Source organism: Schistocerca gregaria, chromosome 1 (genome assembly GCF_023897955.1).
Source record: "Schistocerca gregaria isolate iqSchGreg1 chromosome 1, iqSchGreg1.2, whole genome shotgun sequence".
NCBI lineage: Eukaryota > Metazoa > Arthropoda > Insecta > Orthoptera > Acrididae > Schistocerca > Schistocerca gregaria.
In genome coordinates, this window is record NC_064920.1 from 1,164,973,969 (window position 1) to 1,164,990,593 (window position 16,625).

Below are 16,625 nucleotides of genomic sequence, written 5' to 3' on the forward strand. Positions count from 1 at the left end.
CTGCATTTATTTAATACCTAGCTGTTACTAGTTGTTTCCCAGTTACTTATGCATCTCGGACCTCTTCCTCCGACTATCCAGGCTGTCAAATCAAATTTAATCCTCTCTATCAACCATATAAGAGCCTCTCCCTCTCACATCAGTCCCCCGTGTCCTTAAATAATAGTTATTTTTACCCTTTACCCATTGCTCACCATATAAGGATGTTAGGAATTTTGTGGCTCCATAATATATTTTTTCAAGATATTGTACATACGGGGTTTGGTGGCAATTTATCCTAGTGCTCCTGAGCTATACCCGTACCTCACACAGCTGCTACGATTATACCACTCATTTTTATGATCGTCAGTGCAGTTAGTACGCACTTGTAAGCTGAACTCGAATTTAGTTGCACACACTTTGGCCATTTTGTGAAGCATGTCCAAAACAACACTGATAAATGCATGTGAAAAAACAATTAATAATTTGTGATGTTAAAATGTGCATTGCTCCATTAACAACAAAATTTCGTTTTGTTATAGTTTTTATAAGTTCATTTACAGAAACGTTGCTTCGATAACCTCATCTGCTTACAAAAATGTAGTATTTAACCATACAGAGTTAACACAATCAAATTAGATACAAAGAATTAACTGACGTTTAGTGTCTTTAGATGCATTGACTTTATTGTGTCTGTTGGAATACGACTTTATTGCAACGGAAACCGAAATTTCTCTAGTCTTTTCGATTTGTGGTTAGTTTCCAAAAAGTTCGCTCCTGAACATACCAGATCGCTGTTATAAAGTAATGAAAAAAGTATGTATACACGCAGACTGAAGCGACGAATGAAATTTTGTACAAATGTAGCCAACTATTGCCACCAAGAATACCTCGGAAAGTATGGTAGGAGCAAAAAAGTTTGTAGGACAGAAGTAGCATGGGATAACGGGGCCTATAATATGACGATGGTTTTTTTGTTGCTGGGTGGGATCGCTTCAGAGATATGAAACTCAACTTTGTTCTTTTAAATGGGATGCTATAATTTGGTACTTATTTTCTGATAACGGCTATCGAGACAAATCCAATGACGTGTAGGGTGAGTACGTTGAGGATATATTTCAGCGTTTAAGTATCTAGCTCTCACTGAATTTCGTTTGCATTCTCCGTAAATGAGAAGCATAGCGACTTATTCATGGAAGGAATATGTCGTTCCTTGTCGCTTGATTCGACGATACTAGTCTTACCGTTCCCGTTAGTGTTGTACTGCGAAACCGTAAAATGGTGTTTACAAGTCAATGGCACGTCAGATGGATACGCCGTATCCGGCGAATATTTACTATTTGCACGATGTACAACAGAGAATTGTCGGAGCATGTGCTTCGATGTGATAAGGAATACCACTCAATCCGTGATAAGAAGATTGCAGCCCCGACTTGACACCAGTGGTCATCACTTCGAACATCTTCTTGCAAATGGACGTTCATGGAACCTTTTTGACCATCGTTGACCTTCAAAGACCTTACTTTTACACATCAAAAATGGTTCAAATGGCTCTGAGCACTATGGGACTTAACATATGTGGTCATCAGTCCCTTAGAACTTAGAAATACTTAAGCCTAACTAACCTAAGGACATCACACAACACCCAGCCATCACGAGGCAGAGAAAATCCCTGACCCCGCCGGGAATCGAACCCGGGAACCCGGGAGTGGGAAGCGAGAACGCTACCTTACGACCACGAGATGCGGGCTGTTACAAATCAATAGATTCTCCTCGATAACCGCTATCAGAAAATAAGTACCAATCTATAGCATCCCATTTACAAAACAAAGTTGAGTTTCATATCTCTGAAGCGACCCCACCTAGCAACAAAAAACCAACGTCGCATTATGGCCCCCTTTGTACCATACAACATTTGTCCCACAAACTTTTCAGCTACTATCACACTTTCTGAGTTATTCCAGGTGGCAATAGTTAGTGATCCACACCGTATATGTCACGTGCATCATGCAGACATTACAGTTATCAGGTGACAGGCTTAGGGATTTTTGATGTTTACTTATTAAGCACGTAAAGAGATTTTGGTGATGATGGAAGTGTCATTTTATGAACCAAATCAAGTTACAGCAGCATCATCATCATGTAAATTCACTTTGTGATGCTTTATAAAAGTAGTAGGTAGATAGATGAAACTGGAAACTTTTTACCCAGCGCATGCTGATGAAACTTTAAGGGCAATTTGTGGAGTTCATACACAATACAGAACACTTCCTTCCAGCTGCATGATATTAATAATTTACTAGTATTAAAACTCTAAAATTTATGAGAGTTTAATTGAAACTTTCATCAGGAGTGCAAATGCAGCTGCAGCACATGAATATTCCGTAAACAGGTGTTCTGCTTGGTACTCCTAACTGTTGACAGCTTCTGTTGTATGGTACTCCATGGTGTCGATGATGTATATATTGAACAAGCATACATATTCACAGGTTACACTTCATGTTGCAGACTGTTCCATTCTTCTCTTGGATACTATATTTACAAAAATGGTTCAAATGACTATGGTACTTAAAATCTGTGGTCATCAGTCCCCTAGAACTTAGAACTACGTAAACCTAACTAACCTAAGGACACCACACACATCCATGCCCGAGGCAGGATTCGAACCTGCGACCGTAGCGGTCATGCGGTTCCAAACTGAAGTGCCTAGAACCGCACGCCCACACCGGCCGGCTCTATATTTACATGCCAGAGAGTATCCTATAGAGGAAGTTGATCAGAATACATCGTCGTTTGCGCTTCACTGGAGTAATTCTCACATCGTACCCAGTTTTTGGAGTTTTTTCCATGATTGTACGAATCCTATCTCACACGCTATTATATTTACCAGATTCTGTAAATGATTCAGAAAGTCGTAAGTACCGAGTGAGAAGAAGTCAGTATAAATTTGAAAACTTAATAAAGCATGGAATAATGTAGATAGAAAGGTAAAATATGACACATGTGCTTGGAATGAAATGCGGTTTTATTAGAACAAAAAAAAAAAGAAAAACGAAGTTCACAAAATGTCCGACTTATGGCGCCGGGCAGCAAAACTGCTACCGTGATGGGTACGCCGATATGTTACAGAATCGCATCATCCCCAGCCTGGCTGAGAAACACCTACTGGAACGTACGATCTTCATGCAGGATGGTGCCCCACCCCATATTGCTAGACGCGTGAAAGATCTCTTGTTTGGTGATGATCGTGTGCTCAGCCGCCACTTTTGTCATGCTTGGCGTCCCAGGTCCCCAGACCTCAGTCCGTGCGGTTATTGGCTTTGGGGTTATCTGAAATCGCAAGTGTATCGTGATCGACCGACATCTCTAGGGATGCTGAAAGACAACATCCAACACCATTGCCTCACCATAACTGCGGACATGCTTTACAGTGCTGTTCACAACATTATTCCTCGACTACAGCTATGGTTAAGGAATGGTGGTGGACATATTGAGCATTTCCTGTAAAGAACATCATCTTTGCTTGGTCTTACTTTGTTATGCTAATTATTGCTATACTAATCAAATGAAGCGCCATCTGTCGGACATTTTTTTAACTTTTGTATTTTTTTTGGTTCTAAAAAAACCCATGTCATTCCAAGCATGTGTGTCAATTTGTACCCCTATATCTACATTATTCCGTGATTTATTCTGTTTTGAAATTTATACTGACTTTTTGATCACCCGGTAAGTCCAGTCGATCGTAACTGGAAAGGGAGCATAAATGGTTACTTTTAGGCTTTGGTCAATGGTAAACACAACCAAAGTATTAATGAGCCAAGCTGGTCGAGCACACTGAGATGACGAAAGAAATATGCGCATATACAGATGGCGGTAGTATCACGAACAAAATGTATAAAAATGCAGTACATTGGCGGAGCATTCAGGTGGTTTATGTGAAAAGGTTTTCGAGACGCTTACGGTAGCACGACGGGAACTAACAGAGTTTGAACTCGGAATGGTAGTTCTAACTAGATGCATGGGACATTTCATTTCGTATATTGTTAAGTAATTCAATATTCCGATACTCGCAGTGTCAATAATGTGACTAGAATACCAAATTTCAGTCATTGCGTCTCACCACGGACACTGCAGTGGCCAACGTCTTCAATTTGACGACTGACATAAGTGGCGTTTGGGTAGTGTTATCACTGCTAACAGGCAAGCAACACCGCTTGAAGTAATCGCCGAAATCAATGTGCGACGCACGCCGAACGTATCCATTTTGGACAGTGCGGCGAAATCTGTAGCTAGTGTGCCTTAGCAGTAGACGACTGACGCGAGTTCGTTTGCTAACAGCACGACATAACCTGAAGCGCCTCTTCTGGGCTCGTGATCATATCTGTTGGACCTCGACTGGAAAACCATGGCCAGATCCGACGAATCTTGATTCTGCAAGGTTGTCAGGAGAGCTTCTGTAAAGTTTGGAAGGTGGGAGATTAGGTACTGGCAGGAGTAATGCTGTGAGGACAGGGCGTGAGTCGTGCTTGGGTAGCTCAGTTGGTAGAGCACTTGGCCGCGAAAGGCAAAGGTCCAGAGTTCGAGTCTCGGTCCGGCAAACAGTTTTAATCTGCCAGGAAGTTTCAGTCTTGATTTTAGTTGGTAAGAGCCGACGGCAGGGTTAGAGTGTGGCGCAGAACCACGAAGCCATGAGGGCAAGTTGTTAAAAATATACTGTACAACATGGTGCTGTCTCTACAATAGTGTGGGCTGTGTTTACATGGAATGGACTGGATCAAACTGAACCTTTGCTTGACTGGAAACTGTTATGTTCGGTTGCTTGGAGACCATTTTCAGCCATTCATGGACTACATGTAGCCAAACAAAGATGGAGTTTTTATGGACGACAATGCGCTATGTCAGAATATTCTGGACTGGCAACACTTTCGTATCTATGGATGACTATAGAGGCAGCATGACTCAGTAATTCTTCAGGGCGTTTCCAATGACTTGTTGAGACCAGTCCTCGTCGTATTGCTGCACTACAGCGGACAAAAGGATATTAAGAAGTATCCCATGACTTTTATCACCACTGTGTATATGCAAGTGAATAGGTTGTGACTTGTTGTAGGAACAAAAGCGATTTTCAGAACTACGTCCAACCTGTAAGTACCAGCCTGAGGCGATGAGTTGTACGACCCACAAGAGATAACCGTAATTTTGTGTACGATTATGTTGCAGATAGAGATAGCGAGAGACAGAAAGAGAGAGAGAGAGGGAGACCAGAGAGATTCATAGAAAGGACGTTGATTCAGCCAAAATACAGTAGGAAGTTTTAAACACCCCTCAGTCTGTCTTCAAAAATGGCTCTGAGCACTATGGGACTTAACATCTGTGGTCATCAGTCCCCTAGAACTTAGAACTACTTAAACCTAACTAACCGAAGGACATCACACACACCCATGCCCGAGGCAGGATTCGAACCTGCGACCGTAGCAGTCGCGCGGTTCCGGACTGAGCCCCTAGAACAGCGAGACCACCGCGGCCAACTAGTCTGTCTTCAATAAGTTAAAATCTACATCGTGCAACAAATGAAAGTGTCTCATGTTGAAAAACCCTAGTGTTCCGATTTGTTATTTTCTTGTTCCCGTCGTCGACAGTAATGTGTTAAGGAGACATTACCTGATAAAAAAGTGAAGCGTCCACAGGTGGGAGAGGAAACTATAAGAAAATTCATGTGACGTCATTTCAGTGATTACAATATCTAATCAAAATTACAAAGAATTTGCCACTAAGTGCCGAATTAAGATAATGAAGTTGCCTTCTGTCCTTATTCGGTTGGGAAGGGTTTTGTACCCCCCCCCCCCCCCACATGAGGCAAACTGGTTTCTGGTATCCAGGAAACAGACAATTGGTCGGAAGTGACGTCTGAGATGGTCTCACGCATTTTCCATGCATTGTCCACTGGAGTGTCTCAACACAACCTAGACACGGAGATACGTGTCACCTGGGGACGAGCGCTGTCTTATTGAGACATGGTGCAACGATATTGTCGCATGAGAAGTAACAAATAAGGATACAGGATGTCAGTGACGTAACTTTGTGCTATCTGACTTCTCTCAGTCACTACAAGCTGTGACGCGCACCCACACCCTACGGCTCCCACACCATGACGCCATGTGTAACACCTCTGTGCCTTTGCAAAACACTGGGATGGGACCTCTCCTCTGGTCGCTAAAATACTCATCGACTACGCTCATTGGAGTAGTGCAGATCCGTGATTCCTCACTGAATACAGTGCGACGTCATTCCTTACCTTTACATGCTTGCCGGATACAGAGCCACTGCAAAAGCAGTCCTTTGTACTGTCGTGCTAACAGCAGCCTACACATCGGACAGTAACCCCCTGATTCGGATGCCGCTACTCGCTGACCAATGGTGCTGCATGACAGAAGATGTTTCCCGGATGGCAGACGCAGGTGTGAAGTGGTTACGATGATCTTACTGTACAATATAGTGTCCCATCCACGTGATGAGCAGACGTGATCGATCGGAAACTTGACGACGAATATGCCTGCCCCAACGATCCTATGCAGTTCAATATGGAACCACTGGCGCGTCCGAATGACCCAAAAATATTAATACTGCACGATTCGACCAGCCGGCGAATAAAAGAGCAATAATGAGACCCTTTTCAAGGTCTGACTGCTGCTAATAACGAGTACGTGACGTTCCCGTGTCCTCCAGAGTGATCACTCAATGTCTGAGGCTTTCCACGTTACCTATCTAACATACCAGGTCTGTTGTCAACACTGAAACAAACAACACTAATGCACAGTGGCGAAAAGTGTTTCTGTCAGTGTGTGTGTTGTGTATTTGACCTAGAATCGACGGAGAGGTTTCGTCCCGCAGTAGCCCTCAGTGATTCACAACCCCACAACAGGCCGTAGCTTCGCCGGCCTGCGTGACCAAGCGGTTCTAGGCACTTCAGTCTGGAACCGCGCTACCGCTACGGTCACAGGTTCGATCCTGCCTCGGGCATGGGTGTGTGTGATGTCCATAGGCTAGATAGATTTAAGTATTTCTAAGTTATAGGGGACTGATGACCTCAGATGTTAAGTCCCATAATGCTCAGAGCCTTTTGAATCATATTTGGATAGCAGTCCCCCCAACCCACCGCCACCCCACACCAAACCCAGGGTTATTGTACGGCTCGGCCCCCAGTGTATACCCCGCCTCCCCCACGTACAGGAAACGTCTCATATCAGACGAGTGTAAACCCAAACGTTTGCGTGGTAAACTATTTATGGTGTACGCGTACATGGGGACAGTGCGCAACCATCACCGACACAGTACAACTGAGGCGGAATGAGGGGAAGAAGCCCGCATTCGCTGAGGCTGTAGGAAAACCACCTTAAAAACCATCCACAGGGTGGCCGGCACACCGGATCTCGACACTAATCCGCCGGGCGCTCGGGAAGCAGTGCGATAGACCGCACGACTAGCCGGGCGGGCTTCTGTCACAGTGACTTGCAACTCCAGTTATTTATATATCCGTAATTGGGCTGTACAGGTATGAAGTTACAGTGACATCCAACCACGTCTTCTAAGTGCTTTGAATTCTTTTTCGGGCATTGTAGTATGAAAAGACAAACACGCTTTTGTGCTGAAGACTTTATCCACTAATAATCTGAATTACTAAAATTGAGTTGCATCGTAAACTTACTTTAAAATACAGCTAACGATTGAACAATTTTAAGGTGCATGTTGAACTTCAAGTAATTTATAGATGGCATATTTTTTAATTAAATTTCTGAAGTGTGGCTCTGTGAACTTGCAGTATTATTGACATATGTCAGAAATTGAACATATTTTTCTGTCTGATACATTATTGATGTTCCTGAGGTAAACTGAAGCTCCAAAGAAATTGGTATACGCATCCGTGTTCAATTACAGAGATCTGCAGACAGGCATAATACGGCGATGCAGTCAGCAACGGCTGTATAATGCAGCAAGTGTCTGGCGGAGTTGTTAGAAAGATTACTGCTGCTACAATGGCAGTTATCAAGGTTTAAGTGGTATTACAGCCGGCGCACGAGCATTGGGACACAGCATCTCCGAGGTAGCGATGAAGTGGGAACTTTCCCGTACGACCATTTCACGAATGTGTCGTCAATAGCAGGAATCCGGTAAAACATCAGATCTCCGATATCTCTGCGGCCACAGAAAGATCCTGCAAGAACGTGACAGATGTGCCACCCCTCCGCAATTTCATTGCTGGGCCATCAACAAGTGTCACCGTGCGAACCATTCCACAAAACATCATCGATATGGGCTATCGAAACCGAAGGGCACTCATGTACCCTTGATGACAACACGACACAAAGGTTTACGCCTCACCTGAGCCCGTCGACACCGACATTACACTGGAAACATGTTGCCTGGTCGTATGAGTCTCGTTCCAAATTGCATCGAGCGGATGGTCGTGTAAGGATATGGAGACAACCTCATGAATCCAAGGATACTGAATGTCAGCATGAGACTGGTCAAGCTGGTGGAGCCTCCGTAACGGTGTGGGGCGTGTGTAGGTGGAGAGATATGGGATCCTTGATACGTATAGATAAACTCTGATAGGTGACGCGTGCGTAAGCATCTTGTCTGATCAGTGCATCCAGTCTTGTCCATTGTGCATTCCAATGGGACTGACCAATTCGAGCAGGAAAATGCGACACCCCACTCTCCAGAATTGCTACAGAGTGGCTCCAAGAACACTGTTCTGAGTTTAAACACTTCCGCTGGCCACCAAACTCCCCAGATATTAACATTATTGAGCAAATCAGTGAGGCCTTGCAACGTGCTGCTCAGAAGAGATTTCCACTCCTTCGTACTCTTATGGATTTATCGAGGAGCCTGCATGATTCAGGGCGTCAGCCCTGCAGGATTCATGATATCAGTTCTCTCCAGTACTACCTCAGACATTAGTCTATTCCACGCCACTTTGTGTTCCGGCGCTACTGAGTGGTTTTGGGTCCCTACACGAAATTCAGCAGGTGTACGAGTTTCTTTGGCTCTTTAGTGTAAATTGTCTGGAGAATTACATCGGAAGCTCTATGAGTCTGTAGCGACAACGAAAAGCTGAAATGAAATACCGGAATTCGTGGAGAACGTTGGCACTTTGTGTATTGATTGACAATATGCCCACAACAAAATGAAATTAACTGCATTGCTCGTACAAACATACAAAGAGCTGTTACTGTTTCATTACACTACGAAAATACAAAGCCGAGTCACATTACTGTGACCAGCTATGAAAAGCCTGAATAGCCAGCTTTTGTAGAGCGGACCGCTGCGAGATACAGGAAGTGAGTGAGGTTCTGGAAGGTGCCAACAAGGATGAAGAGCAATTCCGACGGCAGCGCACTGGTCAGCCGTGCTATGTTTCTCGTTGATAATCCATCACGTGAACATCCCGATCGAGGAGGCCCCAAAGATTCTAGATTAGGTTTAAATCCTGGGCGTTTGGTGGCAAGGGGAGTGCGGTAAACTCAACCTGGTGCTCCTCGGACCATGCTTGTACTCTGCGAACTGTGTGACTAGTTGTATTGTTCTGCTGGAAGATGCCATAGTGCCGAAGAGAAACAAACTACATGTCTCAGTGGACATCGTCCCCAGGCGTGGTTGCATTCTTGTATTAATCTGTTCCAGAGCGACAAAAATATTCCCCAGACCATAACATTCCCTTCTTGGGCCTGGACACTTCTAACTATTGTTGCAGAGTTTCTCGCCCTACGGGCCAACAGCCGTCTAGAGGAGGAGAAGGGGGATATTAGCGTTCAACGTCAGGTTGACAACGAGGTCCTTAGAGATGGAGCTGACGCTCGGATTAGGAAAGGATGGGGAAGGAAATCGCCGTGTCCTTTCAAAGAAAGCATCCCGGCATTTGCTTTGGCGATATAGGCAAATCGCGAAAAACCTAAACCAGGATGGTAGAACGGAGCTTTTAACCGTGGTTCTCCGAATACGAAACCTCGTTCGGTCCAACGGCCATCTGCCCGATGCAGCATGAAGCAGTTCGTCTGCAAAGGCCACCTCTTCCCATTGAGTGGACGTTGGGTTGTGATGCTGGCGAGCAAATTCCAGCCTTCGTAGTCGACGATCAGAAGTAAGCATGGGTTCATGAAACGGGTGCCTTTTGCAGAGGCTCATACACAGTAACGATCGCTGAACGGTCATTGAGAAGACACTGTTGGTAGCCTCTTAGTTCATCTGCGCGGTCAGTTGCTCATCAGTTGCACATCTTTTCGACCATATACTTCTCCACAGACGTCGGTAGCCCCTGTTAAATGTTACTACTACAATTTAGAAAGCATACGGTCCAAAAAGAGACAGGAAACATTTCACTTCGCCAGTCACACATTTCACGAGAAGAGAATCAGGGAAAGTCGTACTCAGATGACGACGTATCTGCAACGGTTCTTCCTACCGCAAGTGTGGAGGTCGCGCGGGATAGCCTTGCAGTCTAAAGCGCCTTGTCACGCCCTGTGCGGCCTCCCCCGTCGAAGGTTCGATTCCTCCCTCGGGCATTGGTGTGTGTGTTGTCCTTAGTGTAAGTTAGGTTAAGTAGTGCGTAAGCTTAGGGACTGATGACCTCAGCAGCTTGGTCTCATGATACCTTACCATAAATTTCAAATCAAATGGTTCAAATGACTCTGAGCAGTATGAGACTTAACTGCTGAGGTCACCAGTCCCCTAGAACTTAGAACTACTTAAACCTAAATGACCTAAGGACAGCACACAGATTCATGCCCGAGGCAGGATTTGAACCTGCGACCGTAGCGATCGCGCTGGTCCAAACTGTAGCGCCTAGAACTTTTCGGCCACGCAGCCCGGCTCAAATAAAATTTCAAAAAAAAAAAAAAATTGAGTGTGGAATCGGAAGTAAAGTATGTCACACACTGAGCTGTGAAGTGATAGATAGGTCGTATATATGATTTGAATCACTGTCCAATGGGGGATGCAACTGTAACACTGACTTGCCGCAGAATCTATTGTCTGTCTTAAAATAACAAAAATGAATAAAAAATTAAGAAAGATACAAGGACCACGGAGATAGCAGCGTGCTGCTGACAAATATCGTTTGGGAGCACTTGTAGTACTTGTGAGCTCCTATAGTGGCTTATGTCTGTTAAAACCTAGCACCGGCCCATTAGCATGTGAGAATGAGAATTCAGCTCTAACATTCACATGTATAATGACAGAAAGTTGAGTAGAAGAATGAACAGCTAAACACTTGATCGTTGAAATGGTATTTAGAGTAATGGTTTATCACGGTAGATACAACAAATCTCCAAAAACAAAAGCTTAAAAAGCAATACTGCACCATCATAAATCTCTCATTACCGAGATTTACATCTTTTTGTAGAAGCGCTTGTGTACAAATTTGCTAGGACATACCTTCTTTCGAGGAACCACTTCGTATCTCTGTAGCCTTCGGTGGCGTTGACGGTCTGGGAATCTCTGTAAAGCAAAAATACGCCAACTATTAATCTTATATGATCCTGAAAATCTTTTTACTTGTTATTATTCAGCACTTTGGCTAAATTTCAATACATTCGAGACTTCAATTACTTTAGCCTATCTATTTGCAATTGGAATTCAGCGTCACCGCTGCCTGCATCATTTCTTCCGAAACATTGCAATACATTTTCCAGTTATTTATTTTCAAAATTTCATTAGCCTATGGGGCGACCTGAAAGATATAGTATTCCCGAATAATCAAGTTTGCCAGATCGCTAGTGATTCTTTTTATTAATACAACCACTTGTCGGAGATCTAAGCTGTCATCGTCGGATCTTCTAATACCATCTAATATTAAACGATCCGAAGACGAAAGCGTAGAACTGTCGAAAACGGTCATAGTAATAAAAGGAATTGATAGTGATCTTGGTAAACTTGACTCGTCAGGAAAAATATGTATTTCCAGTTATCATGGGTATTATAAGCACATTCCTTGATACCTCCTAAGAAATATTTGCCTCCGTGATTTTCCGTTCGTTAAACTTATTCTGACATTAAATCATGGTCTCAGTTTTCTCATCTCTTGGGATCAAACGTAGCAGTTTCCCGATACAGCTAGAATGCTTTCAGTTGGATCCGTGCCGAGCCCCAGTAAGTTGTTTTTTAACCATACAATGTTTGTTGAAAAGTATCCGAACAACCATAAGCAATGTGGAGTTGACCACTGGATGTTGCGGGAGGCGGAACGACCAGTATAAAAGGAGGTAGGGAACATTGTGCTGTCAGCAGAGGAGCAGTAAGGGCAGAGTGTGCGGTCAATGGAGCTCAGTGACTGCAAACGTGGACTAGTGATTGGCTCTCATCCGAATAACAATTCCATTACGGACATTTCAACTCTCGGTTTTCTAAGTCAACTGCTGATGAGATCTACGTGAGGTGAAAACGCGAAGGAAAAGCACAGCTGAAGCAAGAACTGGTAGATCTTACTTTCAGGCGAACAGGGACTGTAAAGGATTGTGAAGGGTGGTTTTAAAAATCGCTTAAAATCAGAAGAAGGATTCTCTCGTGAGTTCCAGAGTTTTACCAGCAGTCCATCTAACAGAGTGGCAGAACTTAGTGAGTTTAAAAGAATGTGTTATAGTAGTCGAGCAGGTCCTCATAAGCCACACATTTCTGTATTCAGTGCAAGCCGAAGCTCACGTTGATGTAAACAGCCACGCAGCTTGACAGTGGATGAGTAGAAACGAGTGATTTGGAGTGATACATCATGTTATACCCTGTGGAAGGGTTTGTGTCTGGATAATGCATGGAGAACATTACCTGCCATCAGTTGCACCGCCAACAGTGAAGCAAAGAGGTGCTGGTGTTAAGGTATGGTGGCGTTTTCCGTGGTTATTATATTGAATAAGAGACTAAATACGGAAGCATATGAACACATTTCGTAGCCCCCATTAACCATGGACCTTGCCTTTGGTGGGGAGGATTGCGTGCCTCAGCGACACAGATGTTCGTACCGTAGGTGCAACCGCAACGGAGGGGTACCTGTTGAGAGAGGAGGCAAACGTGTGGTTCCTGAAGAGGGGCAGCAGCCTTTTCAGTACTTGCAGGGGCAACAGTCTGGATGATTGACTGATCTGGCCTAGTAAAAATAACCAAAACGGCCTTGCTGTTCTGGTACTGCGAACGGCTGAAAGCAAGGGGAAACTACGGCCGTAATTTTTCCCGAGGGTATGCAGCTTTACTGTATGGTTAAATGATGATGGCGTCCTCTTGGGAAAAATAGTCCCCCATTCGGATCTCCGGGCGGGGACTACTCAAAAGCATGTTGCTATCAGGAGAAAGAAACCTGGCGTTCTACGGATCGAAGCGTGGAATGTCAGATCCCGTAATTGAGCGGGCTGGTTAGAAAATTTAAAAAGGGAAATGGATATGTTAAAGTTAGCTATAGTGTGGAATTAGCGAGGTTCGATAGCAGGAGGAACAAGACTTTTGGTCAGGTGAATAGTGGGTTATAAATACAAAATCAAATAGAGGTAGTGCAGGGGTATGTTTAATAATGAATAAAAAATAGGCGTGCAAGTAAGCTACTACAAACAGCATAGTGAACGCATTATTGTAGTCAAGATAGACATGAAGTCCTCGCGGGCTACAGTAGTACAAGTTAAATGCCAATTAGCTCTGCTGATGATGAAGAAATTGATGAAGTGTATGATGAGATAAAAGAAATTGTTGAGATAGTGAAGGGAGACGAAAATTTAACAGTCATGGATGACTGGAATTCGTGTGTAGGAAAACGGAGAGATGGAAACATAGTAAGTGAATATGGATTGGGGCTAAGGAATGAAAGAGGCAGCCACCTGCTAGAACTTTGCACAGAGCATAACTTAATCATAGCTAACACTTGGTTCAAGATTCATAAAAGAAGGTTGTATACATCGAAGAATCCCGGAGTTACTAAAAGTTATCAGATAGATTATATAATGGAAAAACAGAGATTTAGGAACCAGCTTTTAAATTGTATGACATTTCCAGGGGCAAATGTGGACTCTGACCACAATCTATTGGTTATGAACTGCAGATTAAAATTGAAGAATCTGCAAAAAGGTGGGAATTTAAGGAAATGGGACCTGGATAACCTGACTAAACCAGAGGTTGTACAGAGTTTCAGGGAGAGCATAAGGGCACAATTGACAGCAATGGGGGAAGGAAGTACTGTAGAAGAAGAACGCGTAGGTCTGAGGGATGAAGTAGTGAAGGCAGCAGAGGATCAAGTAGGTAAAAAGACGATGGCTAGTAGAAATCCTTGGGTAACAGAAGAAATATTGAATTTAACTGATGAAAGGAGAAAATATAAAAACGCATTAAATGAAGCAGGCAAAAAGGAACACAAACGTCTCAAAAATGAGATCGACAGGAAGTGCAAAATGGCTAAGCAGGGATGGCTAGAGGACAAATGTAAGGATGTAGAGGCTTATCTCACTAAGGGTAAGATAGATACTGGCTACAGGGAAATTGGAGAAAAGACAACTACTTGTATGAATATCAAGAGCTCAGATGGAAACCCAGTTCTAACCAAAGAAGGAAAAGCAGAAAGATGGAAGGAGTATACAGAGGGTCTATACAAGGTGATGTACTTGAGGACAGTATCACAGAAATGGAAGTGAATGTAGATGAAGATAAAATGGGAGTTACGATACTGCGTAAAGAGTTTGGCAGAGCACTGGAAGACCTGAGCCGAAACAAGACCCCGGGGGTAGACAACATTCCATTAGAACCACTGACGGCCTTGGGAGAGCCAGTCCTGACAAAACTCTACCATCTGGTGAGCAAGATGTACGAGACAAGCGAAATACCCTCCGGCTTCAAGAAGAATATAATAATTCCAATCTCAAAGAAAGCAGGTGTTGACAGATGTGCAATTACCGAACTATCAGTTTAATAAGTCACAGCTGCAAAATACGAACATGAATTATTTACAGACGAATGGAAAAACTGGTAGAAGCCGACCTCGGGGAAGATCAGTTTTGATACCGTAGAAATGTTAGAACACGTGAGGCAATACTGACCCTACGACTTATCTAGCTTCTAGCTAGATTAAGAAAAGGCAAACCTACGTTTCTAGCATTTGTAGACTTAGAGAAAGCTTTTGACAATCTTGACTAGAATACTCTCTATCAAATTCTAAAGGTGGCAGGGGTAAAATACAGGGAGCGAATTTACAATTTGTACAGAAACCGGATGGGAGTTATAAGAGTCGAGGGGCATGAAAGAAGGGAGTGAGACAGGGTTGTAGCCTGTCCCCAATGTTATTCAATCTGTATACTGAGCAAGCAATAAAGGAAAAGAAAAGAAAAATTCTGAGTAGGTATTAAATTCCATGGAGAAGAAATAAAAACTTTGAGGATCTCCGATGACTTTGTAATTCTGTCAGATACAGCAAAGGGCTTGGAAGAGCAGTTGAATGGAATGAACAGTGTCTTGAAAGACGGATATAAGATGAACATCAACAAAAACAAAACGAGAATAATGGAATGTAGTCGAATTAAGTCGGGTGATTCTGAGGGAATTAGATTAGGAAACGAGACACTTAAAATAGTAAAGGAGTTTTGCTATTTCGAAAGCAAAATAAGTGATGATGGGCGAAGTAGAGAGGATATAAAATGTAGACTGGCAATGGCAAGGAAAGCGTTTCTGAAGAAGAGAAATTTGTTAACATCGAGTATAGATGTAAGTGTCAGGAAGTCGTTTCTGAAAGTATTTGTATGGAGTGTAGCCATGTATGGAAGTGAAACAGGTCGATAAATAGTTTGGACAAAAAGAGAATAGAAGCTTTCGAAATGTGGTGCTACACAAGAATGCTGAAGATTAGATGGGTAGATCACATAACTAATGAGGAGGTATTGAATAGAATTGGGGAGAAGAGGAGTTTGTGGCACAACTTGACGAGAAGAAGGGACCGGTTGGTAGCACATGTTCTGAGGCATCAAGGGATCACCAATTTAGCATTGGAGGGGAACGTGGAGGGTAAAAATCGTAGCGGGAGACCAAGAGATGAATACATTACGCAGATTAAGAAGGATGTAGGTTCCAGTAGGTACTGGGAGATGAAGAAACTTGCATAGGATAGGGTATCATGGAGAGCTGGATCAAACCAGACTCAGGACTGAAGACCACAACAACATCAACTATATTGTGTACAGTAGAGGAAGAGTTAGAAACGATGACTGTTTCGGCATGACAATGTACCTTGTCATGTAGCAGCATCAGTGATGCAATGGGTTATGGGCAATAATATTCCTGAATGTGACTGGCCTGCCCAGAGTCCCGACCTGAACTAAATGAACACATTTAGGTTGAGATATAGCATCGACGTCGCTCCATAACACAGGATCCAACATCATTACTCTCTCTCTGCTTTCGGCCCTTGAGGGTCAATGGGCTGCCATTCCACCAGTGAGATGTAGTCATCCCACTGAAAGTGATCCTAGAGGAGTTCAAGCCGTACTAAAGGCCAAGTTTGGACACACCCCATGTTAACGTACGCTAATGGGAAGTTGCATCCTTCTAGTAAGCGACGTGGCGCAGTGGTTAGCACAGTGGACTCTTATTCGGGGACTACATCTGTTATAACCCGTGTCCGTCCATCGAGA

At 43.6% G+C, this 16,625-nt stretch overlaps 1 protein-coding gene across 2 annotated transcripts in view; it reads right to left on the minus strand.

Annotated features, from left to right (window-relative positions):
• LOC126284182 (lachesin-like) overlaps positions 1 to 16,625 on the minus strand; it is a 1,090,923-nt gene that overhangs the window by 87,179 nt on the left and 987,119 nt on the right. For both annotated transcript variants that reach the window (XM_049982939.1, XM_049982929.1), the window contains exon 7: positions 11,413 to 11,475. In XM_049982939.1, coding sequence (XP_049838896.1) covers positions 11,413 to 11,475 — 63 coding nt within the window. The remainder of the gene's footprint in view (positions 1 to 11,412; positions 11,476 to 16,625) is intronic.